The 26,279-nt window shown below is 40.9% G+C and overlaps 2 protein-coding genes across 7 annotated transcripts in view; both read left to right on the forward strand.

The window, feature by feature from the left end:
- The first annotated feature begins 2,109 nt into the window (after positions 1–2,109).
- Positions 2,110–8,949, forward strand: LOC148361843 (uncharacterized). Of its 2 annotated transcripts, XM_088342648.1 has the most exons (17): positions 2,110–2,557; positions 2,639–2,794; positions 3,269–3,387; positions 3,464–3,635; positions 3,846–3,952; positions 4,027–4,129; positions 4,235–5,335; positions 5,795–5,919; positions 5,997–6,093; positions 6,192–6,314; positions 6,558–6,730; positions 6,852–6,949; positions 7,742–7,869; positions 8,051–8,231; positions 8,320–8,461; positions 8,540–8,616; positions 8,797–8,949. In XM_088342648.1, exons 1-16 carry the CDS (start codon positions 2,167–2,169, stop codon positions 8,612–8,614), a joined length of 3,291 nt encoding a protein of 1,096 aa, XP_088198774.1. In that variant the 5' UTR covers positions 2,110–2,166; the 3' UTR covers positions 8,615–8,616; positions 8,797–8,949. The 2 variants fall into 2 exon arrangements, with proteins under 2 accessions (XP_088198774.1, XP_088198773.1); XM_088342647.1 differs by having other exon boundaries at positions 4,027–5,335.
- Positions 8,950–13,080: 4,131 nt separating this feature from the next.
- rbfox2 (RNA binding fox-1 homolog 2) overlaps positions 13,081–26,279 on the forward strand; it is a 60,805-nt gene continuing 47,606 nt past the window's right edge. For all 5 annotated transcript variants that reach the window (XR_015851158.1, XM_088342649.1, XM_088342652.1 and 2 more), the window contains exons 1-2: positions 13,081–14,051; positions 26,195–26,245. Coding sequence is in view for 4 of the 5 variants with exons in the window: in XM_088342649.1 (XP_088198775.1) it covers positions 13,800–14,051; positions 26,195–26,245 (303 nt within the window). In the remaining variant the exon portion in view is untranslated. The remainder of the gene's footprint in view (positions 14,052–26,194; positions 26,246–26,279) is intronic.

The raw sequence follows: 26,279 nt of genomic DNA on the forward strand, positions 1-26,279 counted from the left end.
AAACATATCACTCTCCTCAGGTGTAGTTCCAGCAGCTTTTAAGTCCGCCGTTATTAAACCCACACTGAAACGACCCAACCTTGATCCAGAAATCTTAAGTAATTATAGACCTGTGTCAAACCTACCTTTCCTTTCTAAAGTACTTGAAAAAGTAGTGGCACAGCAGCTGAATGATTTCATATCCGAGAATAACCTTTTTGAATCTATGCAATCAGGATTCAGGGCTAACCACTCTACTGAGACAGCTCTGATCAAGGTAACAAATGATCTCCTACTGGCAATGGATTCTGGCGCTTCATCACTTTTGCTGCTGCTGGATCTTAGTGCTGCTTTTGACACAGTGCACCACAATTTCCTACTAGAACGGTTGGAAAAATGGATTGGTCTCTCAGGAACCGTCCTCTCGTGGTTCAGATCCTACCTCTCAGATAGGACGCTCTATGTTAAATATGGTGAAATGACATCTGAGCCCTTTAATGTTACCTGTGGTGTTCCGCAGGGTTCAGTGCTTGGCCCCCTTCTTTTCAGCATTTACATGCTTCCATTAGGTGATATTATTCGCAAGTACAATATCAGCTTCCACTGCTACGCAGACGACACTCAACTATATCTTCCGTTGGAGGAATCTCCCACAATAAACTGTGGAAATTTGGAGGCCTGCCTCATTGAGATAAAAGAGTGTATGTCACTCAATTTCTTGCGTCTTAACTCTGAAAAGACTGAAATGTTAGTCATTGGTCCATCTAAATGCCGTGACTTATTCTCAAAAACTGCTGTGAACATTGACAAATGTCACATCACACAGAGTGACTTAAAAATTTAGGTGTCATATTTGACCCTGATCTATCCTTTGAAATGCATGTAAAGAAAATTACTAGAACCGCTTTCTTCCATCTTCGTAACATTGCTAAAATCCGTTCACTACTGTCTCAGTCGGATGCGGAAATTATAATTCATGCGTTTTTTACCTCCCGTCTCGATTACTGCAATGCACTACTCTCTGGTCTCCCGAAGTCTAGAATCAAGTCTCTTCAGCTGGTACAAAATGCCGCAGCGAGGCTTTTAACTAGGACAAAAAAGTATGATCACATAACACAGATTTTGGCTAACCTGCATTGGCTCCCAGTTAGCCTTAGATGTGATTTCAAGGTTCTCTTAGTATTATACAAAATCATACATGGACTTGCTCCCTCTTATCTTTCAGATCTGATTTGCCCCTATGTCCCGGTCCGAAGCCTGCGATCTGAGAGTGCCAGTCTTCTGGTGATCCCGAGAGCAAAGAAGTGTTCTGCTGGTTCGAGAGCGTTCTCCATCCGGGCACCGGTGCTGTGGAATGCTCTTCCCCCTGAGATCCGATCTTCAACCTCAGTGGACATGTTTAAATCTAAGCTTAAAACTCACTTCTACTCCATAGCATATGAATAACCTACTCTTCTCGTCGGCTGAAAAATAGTCGGCTGAAAAATAGTCTGTGTAATATAGTGTAATAATCTGTGAATCCCTTTGAGACTCTTCGTGATTTAGGGCTATACAAATAAAAATTACTTGACTTGACTTGACTTGAGAGGAAAACCGAAAAAAAACTGTGCCGACAGCATGAAGGAATGGACTAGTGCCATCTTTGCCATGTCCCAGGCGAGGGACCGTCAACAGCGGAGAAAGCTGTCCAGAGTTGCATCCTCATTGGTGCCCGACATCCCATGCGGTTAAGGGGTCCGTGAACCATGAACCGTAAACAGTACTCAAGGATAAACGAGTAAAAACGTTATAAAAAATAAAAAATTAAGACTTGAAATAAAAATATTAGGATTTACAAGGTAATGCCTTTAGACTGGTTGTAAGTGCATAAGAAAAGAGTGCAAATAAAGTAGTGTAAAATGGCATGTAGCAACATTTCGCCCCCAAAAAAAGAAGAAAAGATGGAATAAAAAATATGAATGTCTTTCCAAATACAAGCAAAATATTTTCCTCGAATTCTTGTGTGCTTGTTAAAAGGGTTTTTGTCGGGGTGAAAAACATATTGTACATTAAAAAAAACAGTCACCTAATTATGACGTCACTATCAACTGGCGTTTTTATTCTTCTCTCTTCTGATGGGCTGAGCTCGGTGTGACTTAATTGGCTTCACCTGGCGGACACGCTAGCATTAACGTCAACAATCTCAAGATGCATCATGAAGGAAAAACTCAAATATACATCTTGTTTTTATTGGCAACAATTTACTTGTTTAAGTTTTGCGGTTCTGTACCACCAGTGCCTTTGGGTAGCCGTCTTTCCGCCTTCGTAAAACAAGAGGCACTTTTAGCCGAACAGGAAAGGGTTAAACAAGATTTGCCTAAAGGGAACCTACATAAACGGCTTGTACAGGATGTAAAATATGGCAAAAATGTCAATAATAATTTTAGACCTCGAAGTACAGTCCTTGAGGATTCCCATAATTTCAAATTTACTGAAGCTGATCCAAAGAACACCTTGTCATGGACGTGGACCAGAGGTAAAGCAATCGGGTCACAAAGCTTGTCCGACACACAAGATCGATTTCAAAGTGATTTCTCAGGTACGTATTTTATGCACTCAAATTTTCCCATGCTACCTGACTACTATAAACAATATTTCTATCAATTGACATATGCACTAGGGTTTTCTGGTATTCCGGGAAGAGTCTTTGTATCATCCGACTCCGGTCCACATGCGTCTGACTGGCTGGCGATGAAGCCCTCGCTGCTGTGTAATCAGAATTTTATGAGCTTCACGGCGTCAGGACAAGGATTTTCCCAGCTGTTAGTGGACAAAGGTCAAATATATTTAATGTATCTCCACAACTGTTAATTATCAACATTTTTTTGACTGAGACTGTTGCATTTTTTTGTATCATGTGCAGAATTGAAAGGTTTGCATATCCTTTTTTGGTGAGTGATTTACCGTGCCAAGGACCTTTTTATATTTGGAGTAATGCAAGTGAATTAGCATGGTAGAAGCATTGGACAACAGCAAATCTAAATCTCAAAATACAAAGCGGCTGTGTCTAATACTAAGGCGTATTAAAGGAGATGGTTTCCAAAATTTGCCGTATCTACTGCATGCTTTTGCCAAGAAGCTACTGACCTGTAATATTTTCTGGTCTGAATGCACATGAGATTTACTTATTAAAAACATTCATTGTTTTTCTGAAAATAGATAAGACATTTCAAATTTCTGTCAAATGACTGCCTAACTCATACAAATGACAAAATGACTACCAAGTTTTTCCCCACTTTTCTCTGAACAGGGGAAGCCACTCCTGTTTCTCTGTTGTATCTCTCTTTATACTGTGGTTACACAGTGAGGACGTCATCGCATGACCTTCAGATGATTGTGCCGTATGATGCATGCTACATTACCCAGGAGGTATTCCTCACACTGTCATTCCTCACCTCACTGAGTGTGTCCTTGACCAAAAACTAGCTTCTCTTCTCCCCCCCAGAATGGCAGTTACGTGCTGCCCATGCTTTGGTGGGGCAACCCATTCAAGCTCTCTTGCCCAGTGCAGATTCCTACGGCCACATTGTCAATCCCAGACGTCTTCTGCTCCCCTTATGGCATGGCGGTCAATCTATACCAGCATGTGGACATTTTACCAGTGCTGGGGGTTTTTGGTATTCCTATCTTATTGCATTTAGTGACATTTCTACAGAGTCGTTAGTTGCAAACATTTTTTTTTCTTGGGAGAAGAGTGGGCAAATTCTGCGGCATACATAGCATTTAATGCAGAAACTCTGATGAAGAAAAAAAAATTCAAATTCAATCCTGTGAGGGAAAGATCTAGCTCCTTATCGACTGACATGAACTCACAATGTGTTTTCCAGTAAATGGAAATTGGGCTCCATTTATTTCTGCCCAGTGTGCCTACCGCATCGATTCCCAACCCGAGGAGTTGATCTTCTTCATCCCATTCACTGCACCTTGTCTCAGAGTAAGTCGCGTATTTTTAACTGCTGCTACAAGTGCTTGGGACTAAATGTGTTCTCTACATGTTTTTTTTTTCAGGATGAACCTAAACTCCAGCTTGTTTTAGATGGTCAACAAATGATCCTGTCCTGCTCTTTCTCTTCTCCACCATCTTCCTTACCTCAGTCAACTGAAAAAAACAGTATACCATATACTCATAATCTTTCCACTTTGCCTCCATTTTCAGACCAAGAATCACTTGCTCAAGTTCCCAATTACCCTCAAACTCCTCATATCTCCTCTCAAGGTCCTCAGCCCGACATCACTCCTTGGTTTTCTCAAGCTGGTGCCGCACCTCATCACTATCCTTACCCTTCAACTAATTTACCTTTCACACCTGGATCTTCAACTTGGGGTCAGATCTTGCAACCTCCTGATTATCCTCACCATAGCTACTCAGGGTCACAGTCCCCAAAATTTGCCCATGTTTACCCAAAACGGCCACAGGTTGCTATCCCGTGGTTTTCCCCGGAGAGTGCTCAAAGTCCCCCTTCAAATATGCCTTCTGTTGCACCTGGATATCCAACACAGGACCAGATTGCCCGGTATCCTCATTACCATCCACAAATGATTTTCCCCTGGTTTCGATCACCCACACATCCTGAGGTATATCCGCCTGGCTCAAAATCTGACGGATTCCCTCCTCTTTCTGAAGATGGTGTCCCCGGAGCTGGTTTTCTTCAGCCGTTCCAATACTCCCCAATTCCTTTACTGCCGGTTCCCCTTGAACCTCAGTCGCCAGATTTATCCCCCTCTAGGTTTCTGTCTCCTCATTTTGCCCAAGTCAATCCTCCTTCTCCAGAGCCTGCCAGTCCTCTTCAACCTGCTTATACTTACCCGCCTACGAATGGGAATTATTTTCAAGGCAGGGAGCCAGGTCCACTTCCTCCCCATGCCACTCCATCAAAACAACCTTCAAAGCCACACTACCAGCTTCCATCTAATCTAAATGGCTTTTACCATTCATATGTACCATTTTTGGACCCCAAAAAAGATTTCAACCTACTTCCCCCCTCCACTTTTGGTTTTCCTGGCTATCCTGCTCCCCAAGATCCCAATTTCTCACTTCCACCTCCTACTGAGGGACATCAATCCGAATGTCTCCCATACTCTAACTCACGTTGTGCCCCCCAGCAGTACCCTCATCCTTATAGCTCTACACCCTATTCACCAATACACCCTCCAGTTTCCAAGCATCTGACAGATTTACCTGCAACCACACAAAAACCGGCACTTGATGGGACCTTTGTTCGCCCTCCTTTTGTTCCAAAGCCCAAGGTTTTCTGCTCCCCCAATGAGATGCTTATTCAACTCCCACCAGGTCCTATTTCTGGAGTATCTGTTAAAGGTGCGCATGATTTTCGACCCTTCTTAGGTACAGTGCATTGTATGTCTGAAAATGCATATGGTTACAATCAACTCTATTTTGCTGCAAAGGAGCTACTCTGGTATAAGTTTATATGGGGGAAGGGATGAGTGTGGTCAAGTAAAGAAAGAAAGAAAGAAAGAAAGATATATATATATATATATATATATATATATATATATATATATATATATATAAACAACTGCGGTGGTCTTCAATTCGGCAAAGACCTTACTGAATGACTTTAGTCAAGGCGAGACTCATTGAGGAAGAAAAATGGACAACCATATTTCACTGAATGTATTTGTTATGGATTTTATATATATATATATATATATATATATATATATATATATATATATATATATATATATATATTAGTTGATGCACCAGTACTTGTGCATACAAAGAAAATGCTGGATTCTGTTTTCTATTTTCCAGATGCAAAAGGGGAGATCAGTGTACAGGATGCTCCAAAGCACTGCGGATATTCTGCTAGCTCAGGAAAAGCCGGCAAAATCCATTTTAGCCTCCGGTTACACACGCGCTGCCACATGATTGTGCAGGCAAGTATTGACCCAGATTACACGATGAGCACACCACCTTTTGTGTAATTGACCATTAAATTCTTTTTGTCTCGAAGGATAACATGTACATCATTAGCGTCATCTATATGACTCAAAGTGGCAAGATGGAGGCTAACTTTTACTGTCCAGTTCCACCCTCTTTATCCAGAAGAGGTACTTTTTTGTGTGCTCATAATTCTTTCATGGCATTCATTGGACAGTACATTTCAAATACTTTAAATTATGTTTTATCATTCTTTAAATGTTGTAAGATTGCAACCTTCCAAGGGACAAATGGCTACCTTGTGAAAAAAAAACGCTATCAGAGGCTTCGTGTCTTTCCCTGGGCTGCTGCTTCAGCAAACATCCCCCTGCCTGCTACTACCGTATGGATGGTGAGTTTGTCTTTGTTCTCAGCAGCATTTTCACACCACCTAGCAGTTAGGATGTCAGTTATGTTTTTGGGTGCAGCACTGAACTTTCAGTACAACAGCTGCTGGATTTGGGCGACATAAGGGCTGTGTAAAATTACTTTGGGTTTTATCAATGGCCTCCTGTGCAGTGCGACCTATTGTTTGTCCGACCTTTCCAATACTACATATATACTCTAGTCTTTGCGTGCATGTTTTCTTTTTCAGAGTGCACAGTAGACCGTCACTTTGTCTTTTCTGTGCCTGCAACTCTCACAGAGCCCCCCCTCGCTCCCGGCCTATTGGGGGTTGCCAACAATTCCACCTGTAAACCAATAAAAGTGACTTATGACTATGCCCTCTTCAAGCTCCCCATGGATGGCTGCGGGACTCGCAGAATGGTGACTTTTATCAAGTGGAACGTTTTCTGAATTCTAAAATGCACTATGAGAATAGGCTGTTTGAATTTTGTGATGCCGGAATGGTTTGTGTCAACTGTGCACTTTTTTCTGCCTCTCACAGGAAGTTGGTAAAACTTTGATCTATATGGTGGAAGTTGTCAACACTGTTCAGAGTATCAGCCTAAATTATGGCACCATCACCAGAGAGTCTCCAGTCAGGTCATATGTAGTTTATTTTTACTGCGTTTTCTGGTTTAAGTGTACTGAATGGTTCAACTTTGTTTCTATGTAATGTTTGTGAAGGTTTCTAATTTATTATGTTAATGATGCAGCAAAGTTGTGGGAATGGAGTTACTAATGAGAGCAAATGGTGTGTTAGGTTAAATAAGTAGAGATCACACCGTATAGAGTAAGACTGCAAGGTTATGCACCAGGGTGCCCCCTAAGGACATCCTAGGTGCCCATGGACCTGTTCTGAAAATAGTTGCCATTGCAATTTTCTAGTAAATAATTTTAATGGTTGTTTTAGTCTATTTAAGCCCACTTCCAATAATTAACATGGAAAGAGCACAGTAACAACATGGTAATTACACAAGTTGTTTTAAAGATCAACTTTGTATATAACCTTTGGCTAACTAGTATGAAAACGTAGCTCTCAGCTTGAAAAGGGTTAAACTCCTGGACTAGAATGTTTATAGGCCTGTCTGACCCATTAAAAAAGTAAATTTATATGCACTCATTTAAATGGAAGCAATAATCGGCTAGTGAGTTATGCTGATTTAACGCTCACTGGCATTCCCTGAAACCCTAAACGCTGTTCAGTCTCTGGTCAGGAAGTCCATGCAGGGTTAACAGAAAACTGTGTGATTGATTTTATTTTACTTTTTAAAAACAAATGCCTCCCATTTTTAAGTGCAGGTCCAAAAAGCCAAGTCAACTAATACACTGCTCTTCACCTAACTTAGGATGAAACATGTTACAATACATTATCTTGTATCTTCTCCCTTTCAGGTTGCTTGTGGAGTGTAGATTTGTACCAGGCAGCGCCTTAACAGTGAGCTACTTGGTTAAAACTCCCACCCTGGGGCCGGCAGTCCAGACTCTAGGGAGGTTTGGGGTTCAACTCCGCCTGGCCAAAGGTAGAGGCGGATACCTTTTGTTTAATCTTATAACCATGGAGTTTGTGCTAAATATTTAGAGGTTACACTGCTTTGATCATTTGAAGGAGTGCTTCCGCTCAGATTTCTTGAATTTTGTATAGCAGAACGTAGATTTGGAAAATGTAGTCCTCTCCCACTTCACCAATTCACCCAATTTCAGATGCTCATTACACAAGCTACTACCCACAGTATCACCAGCCCCTGCAGATGCTGCTTGGAAAACCCCTCTTTCTGGAAGTGAGGATGGTCAATGCACCAGATCCCACCTTGAGGCTGTTGGTGCACTATTGCGTGGCCTACTCGCGCTCTGGAAATTCAGTGTGGGTCCTACTTTATAACGGGTGCGTTCAAATATTTGTCTATAAAAAGTATCACCTAAAGTAAGGAGACTGGTTTGGTTTATCTGTAATGACTTTTACATGTGTCAAGATGCCCCAACCCTTTGGATCCAACCTCTCACGTTGTCGTGTCTGATCGAAAACCTCACTCCCCGCCTGCTCAAACGCGTCGCTTCACCATGAGTACATTCCAGTTCCTTCCTGAAGGAGAAATCAAACAACTTAATGAGGAAGTGAGGAGGACAAGCACAAATATTATAAGGTCAGATGTGACTAGTCTGACAGGGTCTGACATAGAGCTCCTTTTTCAGATTTACTTCATGTGCGCAACCGAAGCTTGCTCTGAACGTGACGGCCCGTGCGTTGAGGGCTGTTTTGGGCGCTGAGAGTGAGTAAAACCAATTGCACCCCACTGATGACTTTGAACCAAACCCTATGAACCTCGGCCGAAAACGACAAGAGTGTCATTCATGGCTGCTCTAAAGTCTGACAGATGGACCATGATTTAGTCATGAGAGGTTGTAAATTATTGAACAAGACTGATCCATTTCCTGTCTTTGCATTTAAGGAATGGAAGACACTTGATAACTGCAACAACCTGGCAAGATCTTTCTGATAAAGTGATATTTGTATTTTTGTCATTCTGGTCACACATCTTCTGTATTTTTTTTTACCCGGTAGATGTTAGTCACCACACAATAAAAGTTCCTCAAGGACGTAAGGGTGTGTAATGAGTGTTTTAAATTTGCCACAACCAAGTGATAAAACTAGAAGACGACTATCAGATATTTCCAAGGGCGCTTGTGTAAATAAGTTGCCTACAATTTGATGTTAAAACCTTATTAGCCCTGTGCACCCCTCATCAGCTGTATTGTCTTTTTTTTTTTTTTTTTTTTTTTTTTTTTAAACCTCCCACTTCGAATTGACACCACACACATACACTGGTACTTTTTCTGTAAATTTATTTTTAAGTGCAAGTAGATGAAATCAGCAGAGGCACAATCCTACCTACATTGTAGCCTGCCTGTACTATAACTCATCACTAATTTAGCCAAGCAAAGGATATCTGCGGCCCATAACTGGGCCGAGATGTCTACTCTCAATCTTCATTCTTGTGCAAGGCTTGTTTGCCTCACAAGCATTGTCCCCATGCTGATGCCAGGTAAACAATGAAGAATTTGAAGCTGGCCCCCCGCTCGTAAATAATTTCCTGTGCATTCCATTGAATGTTTTCGGAGTTGCAAAGCTAAACTTTGGTTCCGACTAGCCCTAACGGGCTTTTGTTTTCTAATTCATGGATGTTAGGGCTGTGGCACAGTCCTTGGTGTACACGTATAAGACGAGAGTTGCGTAAGGGTCAGAAAACGCAACACGTGAATGTCTCCAGTGTGCAATTTACATCCAGTATTGGAGACATCTTGTGTTCAGCTGTAAAACTGGTGATTGAGAGACTGCATGTAAACTAGGGTGCTGAATTACAGACCCTGTGACAATTAGTTTGCATTTTTTTAACACATTGTTTGTATAGTTCAGTACACAGTATAGTAAAACACTTTGTTGATATTTTTTTAGATCTGCAAAATGAAAATATAGTTATGTGATGGGACTCCATAATGGTCACCTAATGACTGAGTGAGGGGGCTGGGAATCCCCTCCTCTGAATCAATCTCCCGAAAAGAGTCAGAAATGACTCTAACCACCTCCCACTAGGGGGATATGGCTGTGGTGTGTGTATATATATATATATATATATATATATATATATATATATATATATATTACTCGCACCACAGATGTTTCTAAAGTGGCTACCATATTGAAATACAAGGAAAAAGGTGCAACAACAAATCTATCTGTGTACTTTAAAAAATCGATGGGCCTTTTGAAGACTAGATACAATAAAAGGTTGAGGGTAATTAACTAAATACATCCATATTTTTTAATAAAAAATGACTAGTTGTCATTTGATCCCAACGTCTGAACTGCAATTTCATACCAAAACATCATGGACTACTTGATATCCTGACCACGTCTGTAAATCTTTGACGATTCTATAAAAGCCTCAAAACATAAACTAGTTTATTTGTTTGGCTGGGTGAAAAAAGTGAATCCATTGTTCACCATTTAGGTCTTGAAGGTGTACATTCAGCCATTTAATATTTTTTGTATTTGTGTTTGTGACTGGCGGTTATATGCAACTTACATTTTGCAGTATATAACACAGGCAAATTGAAACTTGAGTTTTCCACGGTTAATCGCTGTGAATTACCTGACCAAAAGTGATCTGGATGAATGCAAAAGTTGCTTTCTTTGAGGGTTTGAGAAATATTTGTCTGCTATTTTTTTTTGTTTCATAGAAGCTTGATAGGTCTCTTGTTTTATGATGTGCATTTATAATCAAAGCCGGAAAAAGATTATTTTCTAAATTTCCCCAAATAGTTCAAAAGTTTGCATTTTTAATACATTGCATAACTGCAAACACAACCGTTTTTTTTGCCCCTTAAAATTCTACCGCTTGAAAGAAAAATCAGCTTTTTTGAATTCAAACAACTTGACTAGTATTTTAATCTATGGCTGCTTTATTCTGAAGTGAGACTAAGTCTTTGTTCGTAAATAAATTGCTCCTCACATTTGATCCCACCCCCCTTTTTTTTAATATATTCTGCAGACTGTGTATTTCCCAATAAATCTACGTTTTATGTCAAAACGTTGGATTGTATCTAAACAATTTGAATATTGCAAAATATTATATACAGGCAAATTAAAACTTGAATCACTTTGAACTTACCTGATACGAAGTGATCTGAGCAAACTTCAGTGAACTCTGTTGCTTTCTTTGACATCTCAAAAAATGTTTGACATTTTTATCACCATTTGATGGAAAGCTCTTTTATGACAATTTTTTTGTGTGATGAATGAGAAAGATTGTTTCAATTCACTTAACACATCTGTTTGCTAGAGGTTCAAGTGACTTTTAATGATCAAAATAAAGAACAACTATTCAGAATTAGCCATCTTTGCCATTTACACTTACTTGAAACGCCTTCAATTTGGGTAGGTACCATCTGAGTGGGCCAAATCCGACTTCTCAGAATTAGTTAACGTAGTTATTTAACACAACTTCCTTCACTTAACACAAAAGTTTTGTGAAGGTCCAAATTTTCCTTTAATAAACGCAAAGAACAATTATTCGCGATCAGCCATCTTTGCTATTTACATTTGCTTGGAAAGCAGCATGATGCTGCATTCCAGAAAAGTGAGAAGTCTCACTCGTATGGCACCAGATCTGACCAAAAAGAGTGTCAAGAAAAGTGGGAAGTTGGGTTTGCCAACCTTTGACCGGATCAAGTCACATTTATTTGTATAGCCCTTACTCACAAAAAGTTTCAAAAGACAGCACAGGATAACAATTACACCATCACTTGATTCCAAACCAGTATGGGTCCAGGAAAAACCCAAAACCTCAGCATGAGGAAGAAAACTCCAAGAAGGGGCCCCACAAGTGGCAATCCCACTTCCAGGACGACCAGGGTGCAATAGATTCAGCATTGGGTAACAGTACACAAATATCAATAAAAGAGAACAATAGGTAGCATGTTGAAATTTGTCCGTAAAGTGCATGAAGCAACGACGCCTCAAGCCTGTAACTTAGTCCAAGAATTCCATAACAGCAACAATGCAGCTTCCCCTCTCTTCCGGCTGGTCGATGCAGGTGTTGACATCCTTCAGGTCCAGATGCTGATCTGCTGACTCATTTTAAATCGTCAAATAGGATATCTCCCACTTGGGTGTTACCAGGTTCGACCTCAAAAAACCTAAGTGAATGTCAAAGTCAAAGATGGCTGATTGCAAAAAGTTGTTTTTTCTTTTGCTCGTTAAAAACATTTTGACCTTCATCCAGCAAACCCGTGTTCTCGCAAGCTTTCAAATTGTGGAGAAAAAATGGCGGTCCATCGCCCACACTTAATCATGTAAATCACATACCTGACAACCGTTTTTGCCGTACAAAGTACGCTTTATGCATTTTCAGACGTGTATGACGTACAAGAAAATGTGTACGGAAAAACGCAAATTTTTCAATTATGGGTACCATCCGGTAAACACAGACTATCACGAAACTGCAAATCAAGTCAAACGAGTTCGCCGCCGAAGCCTCTATCTCGGTGAAGTTTTTTTTCTTCGTGGCAAACGAAGCGAGCGGTTTGATGCTACTGTGCACATGCGTCTGCCGCCTGGGGATTTCCCATCATGCATCATTCCGAAAAAAATAATGGTGTAAGATTATTTTGTACGGGAAAATACGACAGTTTATACGGGCATGGAGCCTTGGAGGTTGACAGGTACTCGAAGTTAGGGTACAAAATTTTTTCTCTAACTTTGCAACTAAAACCTCCCACCTTGAGTTCTGGAGATTGGAGAACTCCCACTTTTCTGAAATGCAGCATTTGACCTAAAAACAGCTGTGTTCAGTCATTTCAGGGGAAAACGCGTGCACGAAAAAAAACTCGAATCAACCCCGCGTTGAGATTTTGCTGCGCACTCAGTGGCCTAAAATGCTAGCCTTTGACCACTGGGTGTCATCCAAACAATAAAAATACCAGAGCTGCACAAGGCGCGCTTCCATGCTGCATTACTCAAGATTTGGCCTCTAGGTCCTCGCTTGTGTAAGAACTTGTGAACTGCATGTGCAAGAGCAGAGCCAAAGAACATAACAACGAAAATACGCCACGAGTGAAAATTCCTCTCAAAAAATTGAATAGAGTGGGCTCGCAGGAGCATACGTCTTTTGGACCATCAGGTTTGAAACCCCACACCCCCTCTCCTCGCTCAACCGTATGGAGGCACTGCGGCACATTGCGCACACTTGCAGGCTGCGTGGCTCTGCTTTCAAAGGGAGAGCGGAAGACGGGAGGAGGGGAAAGACTCGCCAAGAGGGAAGGGAGGTCGCTTTCCTCCCCCCCTTCTTCTCCTAGCACACGCCGCGAGAACATACCGGGAAAGCTAGAAAGACGAACGCAACCGCGAAGGGAAAAACTAAACTGTGGTCAGTTGTAGCTCCTTTTCCCCCCCGTACGTTGGGTTGGAGGGCAGCGGACACTTGCGGACTATTATAGGGGCGAGAGAGCGTTCCTGACCGGCCTAAACGTCCACGCTTGTCGTTCGTCAACGAGGAAACATTGGCTACATGTCAGAGGGGCTTTTCCTTCGGTAGGATGTGGTGTGTCTTAAACAACTGCCCCACAGTGTAAAACGAAAGAAAATACATTTTTCCCACTTGGACATTTTGGCGGTAGGCAACCATTTGTTGTGATATCGCTGCTCGTTGATTTGTTTTGCGGAAATCAAACATAGCAAAGGCCTGCTTGGCGTCGCCGCGAGTTGTAGGGGCTGTATTTAAATATTTTTACCCTACAAACTCGCGTTTGTTTAATCTGCGCGACAGGGGCTCACTCAAAGGTCTGTGTGGTTTCAAGTTGTTATCTCTCTGCCACTAGCGCTGACTGGGAGAACAACAGTGGGGCCTTACAATAACCTCCACTGGGGTGAAATAAAAACATTTTCTCCCACTCTATGTTAATGTCGACCGACGTTGCGTCCATTATGCTTCCCGTGTCCCGCGGACTCATTGAGCGGGATAGAGATCTTGACGTCCTGGTCGGAGTGCATCCCAACGCGGGAGGTGTCCCAAATGCTGTCCGAGGAATGAAGCGAGGAGACCCAGAGCCTGACGGACAGGCAGTAGCCTCGCTGGTCGACTCCACGGGGGCCGAGTGCAAGCGTCCCCGGATGGAATGCTTAGGAGCAGTTGGCGAAGTTGGGCAGGTAAGGAAGACTCTAGCACCATATAGGACCTTCAGTGTTTCCTTTAAGGGGTCACGACTGGGCTGAGATTCTTACAAGAAATGCAAAACCCCTGCACACGTGCCTGCAAAACAATACTGCATGGTGACTACATGTTTGCACTGAGTTGTTAACACACTCCGCCGATATTGCTTTCAGTGCGTATATTTTGCAGTTCTAATGGTAAATGTTGACTCTTTCACTGTCATGCAAAACAAAACTTGGCATTGAATAGTGGATATTTGTTTTAGATAGTATGCACGTGTCAGTGTTTTTGAGAGCTGGGAGCAGGAAGGTATATTTGAGACGCACAAAACCCAAAGCTTTACAACAGGTTAGCAGGGTACCAGTTACAGTACTCTTGATCCTCCTACCCGTTGCTCTTCACAAGCCTCTGATTTGCAAATATCACTGACCTGTTTCCCCTGATGTCAACACACTGTCATATTATACTGTGAAATGATCAAATATGTCTGATGGAGGTTTGCAGGACTGCAAGAGGATGCTTTGTTCTTCATTATGGTATATTATGTATGTTGGAGTGCTCCTCGAGGATGTCGAAAGCTATTTGCAGACCATTGGAAATGGCTGTAATCGTAGCGAAGTGGTCTGTTTGCTCTTACTCTGAAAACTAAAAGGCTCGACTGCCATATAGGCCCATCAAAGCACTTTAAAGTAGATGTTTGTGTGTGGGAAAACAGCACAGATCAATAGCGTTGGTATCTAAAATGTATTGACCGCAAGCTTGTCGGATAGTCCGGAAATGAAAGCTCCGAGAGTGCAAAGGAGGCAAGAGAAGGCCAACCTCAATGGTGCTCTTTCCAAACAGATTTTCCCTATCACTGGCAGGAAAGAGGCTTTGTTTCCAGCTAATGGGATCACATCTCAAACGAGAGGGGGGTTTATAACAACACTGATCCCTGAAATCCTTATCTATGTTAAAGCTTTGCACAGCGTTCATGACACCAAAACATTAGTTCATTTAAGTTATGCAAGGTATCTGCTACATTTCCCACAGCAGTCAGTTTGAAATGCTTGCAGTATTCCGTTTCTTCAGGGAAAAAACAATTTAAAATCATAGTATTTAGCAAGAAACAAGAAGCTGATCATGGGGGCAATAGGATGACCGGTTTAGTCAGGTTTGGGTCCCAAGCCACCAGTGCTAGAAGAAATACAAAGTGTCATGTCAAACAAAGCCCCCAAACTTACCCTGCCTGTTGTAATAAGTAAAAGATAATTAATGTATGTGCTCTTAGTAGACATTGTGATGGAACCAGATAACTTTGCAGTGTATATTTTCCGTTACTGTCAATCTTGCCAAATTGTTTGTGTGTACTGCAATATGAAAAAAATGTTTGGCTTGCTATTCTAGTTGCAGAACTGATAATATAGCCTTTTATGAAAGTTATTTTGATCAAAATTCAACTGAATCTGATTTCCTTAAGTTTTATTTTTTGAAGGACTTGAGTCCATGACGTGGAAATGAAATGCTATCCTAGTAATAATGGTACACATTCCAAGAATTTAAAAGTTGAAAAATTTACCCTGAAGCGCTGTGTCTTTTGAATGTCTCCTACTTGCCTCCCATGGAGCTTACCCCTCTCCTAAGCATTTATTGCTGCCACAAGCCAGGAGTTGAACTTTGACCTCTCATTGAAGACGACACAATTGGATGAGAAGGAAGAGCAATCTGTATGGCTATATGCGGTAACGGGACTGTTCCCGCCACCCGTTGGCTCATTTGTCAGAAAGGGTTGATGTCATTTTGCTGAGTGGGTGGCAGTACAATATGAAATCCAGCACTTTGGTTTGCATTAGTCAACGTAGCAAAAGGTTCATGATTTCTTTGCAGCATTAAGTAATTAAAAATGTTTGGATGTAAATTTATACCAGTCAATTTTGTTTTCTACTGCAGCTACGGAAATCAGTCATTTACATTTCCTTCGGGCGATTCATAACACCACCCTGCATGCATATTCTAAATCTGCTACTGGCCAATGTTGAGATGGGGTTGTCACTTTCAATATCCATCTAGCATGTTGCTGAGCGTCACGTTTGTTGTCACTACGCATAGACATTGGGCTGTACATGTACTCCTTTTTTTCTCTTTTTTTTTTTTCCTTTTTTCCACCCTCTAACATTGTTGGGTCTTGTCTGGGGTGAAAACTCTGATGACACTTGGCTGGGACACAAGGATACGCAACTTTCGTCTGTGTTATTGCGGAACTCGCTGCAAAATATTTATAGAAAATAAACCCTGATTATGCATTAAGGTTCTATATCAGTGTTTTTGTATTTAAAGGAGTTTTCTAAACTAGGGATCCACTAATTTTGTTTTTCAGGTCTGATACTGATTATTAGTATTAAGAGGTAATCGATATTTGGAAGCGATATTCATTTGCTGTGAAAGCTCAATTTGGTGCGAGGAATTTTTGTTAGTGTAGAAAGAATCAAATAATTTGTTATAAATTCAATTAAAACTTTGATAGCTCTCTGAAACCTTTTACAGTAAATAAATTATAATTTTCAACACAACTAACATGACTAATCTTTAACCTAAACCGAAAACTAACCGTCCAGGAAATAAAATTTAGGCTTAGCAACTCGTGTAAAAGTACATAAAATGGAAACGTTTTACAATAAATACATCGATACAGCCATAATTTAAATTGGCTTAAAACAAAACGTGCATCGAAATTTCAACGAAGCAGGCGAACTGAAAAGTGTGGGTACTACTGTTTGATGGACTAATTTCATAGTAACTGCTAATCACTACATTTGAGCATGCTTTTATGCTCTCAATCACAAGCACACATTCTTGATTGGATGACTAATATGATATGTGGTAATATATGTCTCCACCTGAATGCGCTTCCCTTAGACAAGTTAACTAGACTTTCCCCCCCAAAAATATGTACCCTAACTTCGAGTACCTGTCAACCTCCAAGGCTCCATGCCCGTATAAACTGTCTTATTTTCCCGTACAAAATACAAAATAATCTTACACCATTATTTTTTTCGGAATGATGCATGATGGGAAATCCCCAGGCGGCAGACGCATGTGCACAGTAGCATCAAACCGCTCGCTTCGTTTGCCACGAAAAAAAAAAACTTCACCGAGATAGAGGCTTCCGCGGCGAACTCGTTTGACTTGATTTGCAGTTTCGTGATAGTTTGTGTTTACCGGATGGTACCCTTAATTGACATTTGTGTTTTCCCGTACAGATTTTCTTGTACGTCATACATGTCTGAAAATGCATAAAGCGTACTTTTTACGGCAAAAACAGTTGACAGGTATTTGATTTACACGATTATAGTGTGGCCGATGGACCGCCATTTTTCCTCCACAATTTGAAAGCTTGCGAGAACACGGGTTTGCTGGATGAAGGTCAAAATGTTTTTAACGAGCAAAAGAAAAAACAACTTTTTGCAATCAGCCATCTTTGCCATTGACATTCACTCAGAAGGTTTTTTGAGGTCGAACCTGGTAACACCCGAGTGGGAGATATCCTATTTGACGATTTAAAATGAGTCAGCAGCATCCCTTCACCCCCCATCTTTGTGATTTGGGTTGGCTTTCGAACTTTCCTAGCATCACGCATCTTATTTTCACCATTTTCATCTTATACTAACAAATAGAAACAAAAAACCTGCGGGAATTAGCTTCTCGTCATGCTCAAGTACCGTATTTTCCGCACTATAAGGCGCACCTAAAAGTCTTAATTTTTTTCAAAAGCTAACCATGCGCCTTATAACACAGTGCGCCTTATATATGGCTCAAAATTAAATTCGCAAGGTCTCGCAACTTACTTAACAGCCGCCGACTCGATTTTACCCTGAACGTGGAGTAATCCGCGGTGTATGCTGGGATTTATATACCGGCGTTTCATTGGCTAACCAATGTGTCAATCATCATTTGAATCAATCACTATTGGCTGAAGTTATTCGGAGCCTCGGATTGGCTAGATGGCCAAAAGAAACCCTGCAATTGGCCGAGTTTAGCAATGCGTAGCAAGTCCGCGGTGTATGCTGGGATTTATATACCGGCGTTTCATTGGCTAACCAATGTGTCAATCATCATTTGAATCGATCACTATTGGCTGAAGTTATTCGGAGCCTCGGATTGGCTAGATGGCCAAAACAAACCCTGCAATTGGCCAAAAAAGATGTGTCAATCATCAGTTAAATCGATCGCTATTGGCTGAAGTTATTCAGAGCCTCCAATAGGCTAGATGGCCAAAACAAACCCTGCAATTGGCCGAGTTTGGCAATGGCGTAGCAAGCTTAGCAAGCTTGCTAAAGTACACCATAATGAAACATGTTTTATTAGTCTGTACTTGCAAATAATTTACTCTCCTGGATTTACTTCACTAACGGTTGTAAGAAGACCATGATTGCGTATCATTATTGAACGTGAGAACTTAGGTGAGTTATGCGGCTTTATATTTTCCCGGTATCTTGTTTGAGAACGATCTTGATGTTGCTGTGATGAGTTGAGTGAATTAAACTCAATTCCAAGTGTTTATTGTCATATGCACAGTAAAGTTGTGAGCGAAAAAGAAAATAGAAACATAGAAATGTTTGGCATTTCTTGAATCCCAAGACTTCAACCTTCCGAATGATATTTGAAATGACGCTTTTAAGTGACATCGTACGGACACCGCATCCGCACGTGTCTACGACACGTATTCGCTTCTTTGCAAGCTTTGGGAATTTTAAGGGGGTAATCATTTTGACTGAATCATCTGACTGTTTTGTCGACGTTCCCATTGTAGCGCCTTATAATCCGGTGCGCCTTATCTATGGAAGATATAGGACCAAAAACTATTTTTTGGGGGTGCGCCCTATAACCCGGTGAGCCCTATAGTGCGGAAAATACGGTACTTACCTTGCCACCCATTCCTCTTACCCTTTGTGTTTTACCTCGAACAGCTTTGGGGGGGGGATCAACTGTTTATCCCCGTTCAAGAGAAATGGCCCATTTGCCCGCACATAAATCTGTGTCGGTGAGTATCTTGAAACAGTTTTTTTGTGGCTCAGTTGACATATTTTTTTTTAAACAAACACAAATTCAAATATTTACAAACAGAAATTAACACTTGAATCAACTAAAGGAATTTGAGTCATTTCTGTTTCTTATAATAGTCGTATAATGTTAACCAAACAGAATGCGGTACACAATGCACGATGCAAATTAATGTAGTACCAAGAACGTGAAATGTGAATCGTGTTATACTGGGGTTTCACTGTATGCCATTTACAATTTTATTGCTGATTAGAAGCAACTTATTTGTCACTGGAAGTAATTGCGTGCTCTGGAGATTTGTTGTATGGTGCTAACGCTGCACTCTAGCATTTACAGAGCTGATTTGTTTGTTCTACGAAAAGTTTGATTGTTATGGACCTGTAAATTTTAAGTTATACTAAGTTAACCTGGCTCTTTCATTACTCAGTTTTACGGAAGAGCATTACGCATACAAGCGTATGACGATTTCTTCATGTCCTGGCAAGTTCCTACGTGTATTGAAGCAGCAGGAAGGCTCTCAACAAAAATTTGAAATTGTTACATCGCAAATATCTCGTCTGACTGCGATGTATCCAGTAACACTAAAGATATATTTTTTTTTGATGGAATCACTTTCGTTTTTATTTATTCAATCTTGACAAAGGTACCGTATTTTCCGTACTATAAGGCGCACCTAAAAGTCTTAATTGTTTTCAAAAGCTGACCCTGCGCCTTATAATACAGCCTTATATATGGCTCAATATTAAATCGCGAGGTCTCGCAACTTACGCAACAGCCGCCGACTCGATTTTCCCCCGAACGTGGAGTAGTCCGCGGTGTATGCTGGGATTTATTTACCGGCATTTGATTGGCTAACCAATGTGTCAATCATCATTTGAATTGATCGCTATTGGCTAAAGTTATTCGGAGCCTCGGATTGGCTAGAGGGCCAAAACAAACCCTGCAATTGGCTGAAAAAGATGACTGAATAGCAAGCTTGCTAAACTACGCCATAAAGAAACGTGTTTTATTAGTCTGTATTTGTAAACATTTTACTCTCCTGGATTTACTACACTCACGGTTGTAAGAAGACCATGATTGCGTATCATTATTGAACGTGAGAACTTAGGTGAGCTATGCGGCTTTATATTTTCCCGGTATCTTGTTTTAGAACGATCTTGATGTTGCTGTGATGAGTTGAGTGAATTAAACTCAATTCCAAGTGTTTATTGTCATATGCACAGTAAAGTTGCGAGCGAAAAACAAAATAGAAACTAAGGAATAGTTGGCATTTCTTGAATCCCAAGACTTTAACCTTCCGAATGATATTTGAAATGATGCATTTGAGTGGCATCGTACGGACACCGCATCCGCACGTGTCTACGACACGTATTTGCTTCTTTGCAAGCTTTGGGAATGTTAAGGGGGTAATCAGTTTGACTGAATCATCTGACTGTTTTGTCGAAGTTCCCATTGTAGCGCCTTATAATCCGGTGCGCCTTATCTATGGAAGATATAGGACCAAAAACTATTTTTTGGGGGGTGCGCCCTATAGTGCGGAAAATACGGTAATCAATAATAATCCTGTGGATCAGTTCTGGCCATCCTGCTATCATTATAGTCACTATTGTTATAGGAAACCTTTGTTTTCAAGGTGGTCAACTCACAATGTCTGCAAAAAATGCACTTAAAGTTCTTGCAGCGTTTTCTCAGTGAGTTAGTGTGTTTGTTGTGAAAACGTTCCAAGTATACGGCATGGACTAAAATAAACTTGGTTGCTTGTTTTTAGCCCTTGCAGATAAGGGCTTTGTGAATACGACACATGAGTGTTCTTTTTGTAAAGTGAATAGTATGGCCTGCTTTAGCAGCCGTGCAGGATGAAAAGTCAAATATAGTTTTCAAAAGAGCAGCATTCCCAAGACACGATAGGAATAGATATGCGTTCTAAGACCAAATGAGATGCTTCTTAGGCATTTGCACACCACTCACAGGAGAGGAACAGGGGTCTTTTAACCATGATTGTGAAGAGATGAGGGAAGCTGGGAGGCCAATTGACTACAGGTTTCATTCGGGTGCGTGAAATCCCTAAATACTTGAATTTTAATGTTGCGTCTTCAAGGAATGAAAAGTACTTGAATTTTGGGTGAAGAGCTTGTAAATGCTTGAATTCGTTGCCATGTTTCTTAACAAGTATGCTAAGACATTATGCTCACACGCACTATGGTTCCTTCACTTTTCCATTGCATTTCTTCTTTCCTCGTGATTAACCGCAGCAGGTATTAATTTGTATGGCATTGTCCTACAAAGTGTCATCGTCCCCTACGGGTCGCAGACAAGTGGACCGGTGCATGCCACACCTAAAAAGGGCACTAGAAATGTGTGTTTGTGCACAGATTACGTATCAAATGGACAAAGCAAAAAAAATAAGGTGGTAAATTGTAATGGGAAGCACTTCCTGCAATCAAAATTGTAAGCTACATCTTACTGTCATTTTACTCAACGCGTATATGGCGAAAGATTTGTCTTAAATATTTACACATGTATTGTTCAGATCAGCATAAATATTCACAATTTACTCAAGATCTGAAAATGTGTCTTGAAAAATGCACAAGCAAGATTAAAAATTGCGCATGTAAATCCCAGATATTTTTGTGGCTCTGCTAAAACATGATTCACACCTGATTCCTTCTTTTAAGGGTACCTAAGAAATTGGAAAATTGGCTTTGAAAATCCTTATATCGCTTGAATCTGGCCTCCAGGGGTATATGATCCCTGTAACCAACTTCTAAATTCAAAATGGTTTCTTTAACCAAGTTAGCCTCCTTAATACTTTATTTACATGTATAACTGATGGATACGTTTTTGTTTTGACCGAGCACTGAAAGGGAATGTTAGAGGCTTAGAAGTTGACCTTGCCACATATGAGTCACTGATTTGACTAATTTTCAAGGCAGTTGGACATGTGCACATTAATTATCCTAAGCACTAACTCTGTACAGTCACTATTAATATCTGAAACCTTTTCAAATGTAAGATGTTGTAGTCTACGCTGTTGACAAAAGCCCTCAGCTATTAAAAAGGTGTTCCACCAACTGCTATAGAGAAAAAAAACTGAACTTCTGTCATTAATTCTCTGAACCCCCAAAATGTCTTATCAATGATATGTTGTATCACTAATGAGAATGAACTATTTATACTGTTTGTTGTTGCGGTTGAACCACTTTTTAAACATTGACACTGTAACCGAAGTACCTGGCAAAATTAAATAGATTTTAAGCCTTGTGAGCTATTGTTACCAAACCAAATCTGTCACTGTTTTTTTTTTTTTTTTTCCAAATCTCCTGAACTTTGACATTTCACTGAGTGGAAAACTGCATTCAATGTAGTGACCCGCTTCGGTTATCGCTGATTTACTCCTTAACGGATTTATATTGTCATTGATATCATTGCGATGTGCATTGTGTTTTGAGTAGACAGAAGACTGCGAGAAAAAGATTAGGGAGTGCACTTTGTGTTGGGTGGGTGTGACTCTCTGTGTGCACGACTGATAGGCTGAAGTATGCTGTCAGTCAAACAGCCGGTTTGGGCATGTGCAGTCAACGGCTCTGAATCAAAACAAACTGGAAGAATAATGGCCGATAGCTTTTAGCAGCCTGTTACATTGAAAATAAATTCATCAATTGAATCAGTCTCTAAGGAAAGTCAGAAAAATACCAGGAAATGCTGATCACCAGCAGAAGCTGCATGGACTTTTATTTGCTTCCAGGAATCAACTGAGGCGGCGTTGGAAGGCAAGCAATAGCCTGTATGCAGGTCCAGCATACTGCTTAGCTACGCTAACACCCGATGCTAGCGTCCCACTAGCTAGCTGCCCAATTACGTACCCACACAGGCGGAGGGGCTACAATGTCCATGTTAGTGTGGTGAAGGTCCAAATGTTCTGATTTTGCCATGTGGGTCGGGTGGGTGATAAATTCCGGACCACACGGGTGGACGTGGCGTGCGTGTTGAAGTAAGTTGGGGCTTTTCGCTCGTACTTGAAGCTGCACGTGCTTATGACGAATGTCTTTCAATTTCCTTCTAAATTTGTAGAATGACAATGAAACAATTAAAAAACAATTATGTGTTGCGTGTTATTTGTCGATCTGTAGTAGTTATTTTGTTACAGACGTATAACTCTGTCGGTTATCATCTCGAGGTAAGTTTGCCTCTTGGACACTTTTATGAAGGTTGTGACGGCACTTCACAGATTTTCACTTGTCGCGGCTGGGTTTGGTCGCCATTAACCGTGAAAACAGAGGGATGTCTGCATTGCTTTTGTAGTTGGCAAGCTGTTATTGAGATGGACTCTGCTGCTGCTCATTCCATGTAGCCCCCCTTTTCATTCCTCCTGGAAATCAAGCACATGACTCCACTCATGTATGAGTCATTGTTTTTGCTCCCTCGGTTCTCTCTTGTCTTTCTTTCTCAGGTTGTCTCATTTTAATTCCAAACGGTTTGCATTTGGCAATATCTAATAACTCTTTGTTTGATTCCTTGTAATCTGCATTCTTTAGATCTTCTGGCTTTGTTTCGGGGAAAAAAAGGTTATACTTAATTCATGTTGTTTAAGCCTCTAAAAGGTGTTCCATTATTTAGAGCTTCTACCTCTCTAAGCCAGTTCACTAAGTGTGTTTTTGGCTCTTAGATTCTCTAAAAAAACAATTCTGTCCTAGACCCACTTCCTGTTCCACCAGCCAAAATTGCTGCAGTGAAAAAGTCGCGTTCATTTTTAGTGAAACGGCCCTTTGAGGGTTTACTGTGAGATTGCTGCAGTACTAATCAGCCCAATGCAAGCTGCTATGAGCAAGGACCAAAGTGTTCCCCCTTGGGGAATAGAAAGCAAAGGGACATTAGTTCCAGAATGGAATACCATAGAGGGAGGACAGTGACGAGGAAGGATTGTCTTCTAACCGAACAAGATGAAGAAAAGCTGTTTTTCCCTTCAAAGTGTTGTTGTAATGCTTTGCTTTCTAATGGCATACATTAGCATAAAAGCTGGAACAGTGTCATGAGGGTTGTATGAAATGACTTCCAACCATTTGTAAGATTGATTTAAATCCTTCCAAGTGTTCTACTTCAAACAAACATGTTTTCCATTTGAATGTCAGTAATTCTGGAACAGTCTTCACAAGACCCAAGCCATTTGCTGTTTTTTCCTTCTAATGTATTTCTTACATGGATTGAGACATGTTCTTAAATACTAATCAAGGCACATAGAGCTTTTTTGTAGTAGATTATTTTCCTTCAATTTATCAAGATGCAAGTTAAATATTGATATAAATTTATTTTTAATCAATTTTATAAATACTTAAAGATAAAACATCCATCCATCATCTGCACCGCTTATCCTCAGTAGGGTCGCTGGGGTGCTGGAGCCCATCCCAGCCATCTACGGCCAGTCGGCAGGGGACACCCTGAACTGTTTGCCAGCCAGCATAGGGACAGACGATTCGCTCGCTCATTCACACCTAGGGACAGTTTCGACCGGCCAATTAACCTGAGATGCATGTTTTTGGAATATGGGAGGAAACCGGAGTGTCCGGAAGAAACCTAAGCAAGCACGGGGAGAACATGCAAACCTCGCATAGGAAGGTTGGTAGCTGGATTTGAACCCATGACCTCAGAACTGTGCCGCACACGCGCTAACCACCGCCCCGCCGTGCTGCCCAAAGATAAAACATGCCAAACTTAATTTGGTAGTGTTTTTTTTCAATTGTATTTTTGTCCCCGTTTTATCATTAAAAACTCGTAATAAATACATATACAATTCATTTACCTCTGGTGTGACTTGACTTGAGTTGGTACTGTGAAGTTGGTGGGTGGAAAAATAGAGAGTAAGTTGACTGCAACAGCGAATTTAAAATTAAAATGATTTAAAAACTTCCACTTGAGACGGTTAGAAGGTTTTTTAGCTTTTCTTACCTTGTTTATTTTAATATTACTTCTGATTGTCAATTGGTGACAACAATAGAACTTTGCAACATAGCATATTTCTTGATAGTTACAAACTTAGTTTCCTTGGTTATCATGTTTTTGCTTCCCTTTTTGCATCACAGTAAGCCTAAGGTTGCGTAGCAAAAAAATAAAGGTTTGTATCCATCTTGCAAAGTCTTTACGAAGCTAACGAGATCCTCAACTGAATGAAGAGAAAGTTATTGTGAGGGCGTTAAGACAAAAGCAGATCGGAATCTTTTATGATGCGGTGACACAAACCAAGCCAGCATTTTATTTGACCTCAACCAATAGACTGTCATCTTGGAGACAACTCTTTACACACTACTCATCTCATCTCATCTCATTAGCTGCACCGCTTATCCTCAGTAGGGTCGCGGGGGTGCTGGAGCCCATCCCAGCAATCATCGGGCAGTGGGCAGGGGACACCCTGAACTGGTTGCCAGCCAATTGCAGGGCACACAAGGACAGACAACTCGCTCGCTCATTCACACCTAGGGACAATTTGGACCGGCCAATCCACCTGAGATGCATGTCTTTGGAATGTGGGAGGAAACCCACCCAAGCACGGGGAGAACATACAAACTCCGCACAGGTAGGCTGGTAGCTGGATTTGAACCCACACAGGAGGTTCCCAAGACCTTGGAACTGTGCTGCACATGCGCTAACCACTGCGCCGCCGTGCTGCCTTACACACTACTATGAAGTTTAAATTAATACATTTTGAGGCATGTGTAACAATAAGTTGTTGATGTTGTACTGTGGGCAAAATGCCATAAGAGGGGCAAAAACATCTTATTCCTCACTTTAAAGTAGAAACATAAGAACGAGCAGTTAATCACGTATTGAATTTTAATCTTGATTTTTAATATTAATATTTCGTTTTAATATTTAAGATGAGTGTCTTAGCAGGTCCAAAAACTGTTGATGTAACCTGCAGAAGAATCGATTGCACTTTACTAAAAAAAATTGTAATTTGAAGAACTTTTCAAGTCAAGGCCATGCTCTATCTTACTGTAATTCCAAATAATTGTATACAGTCAATTGTGAATGCTCAAAGGTTAATGGTATTGATTTTGTGTGCAAACAGAACGCGTTTTGAAATTTAAAATTTGGTTTCTTTCAGAATAATGACCCGCTGACCCTCGGTTACCATGGATACCCATCTCACAGTCAGGTAGGAAAGCAATTACTTCCGACATGATAAACTC

This window comes from Urocampus carinirostris, chromosome 8 (assembly GCF_059441175.1).
Source record: "Urocampus carinirostris isolate Australia breed hairy pipefish chromosome 8, RoL_Ucar_1.0, whole genome shotgun sequence".
In the NCBI taxonomy this organism is placed as follows: domain Eukaryota; kingdom Metazoa; phylum Chordata; class Actinopteri; order Syngnathiformes; family Syngnathidae; genus Urocampus; species Urocampus carinirostris.

Bases quoted from the DNA above. Each gene is read 5' to 3' on its own strand.
- LOC148361843 (XM_088342647.1), top strand. From the start codon at position 2,167: ATGCATCATGAAGGAAAAACTCAAATATACATCTTGTTTTTATTGGCA. The intron at 2,558-2,638 runs GTACGTATTTTA...CATATGCACTAG, and splicing joins ATTTCAAAGTGATTTCTCAG to GGTTTTCTGGTATTCCGGGA. The intron at 5,920-5,996 runs GCAAGTATTGAC...TTTGTCTCGAAG, and splicing joins GCTGCCACATGATTGTGCAG to GATAACATGTACATCATTAG.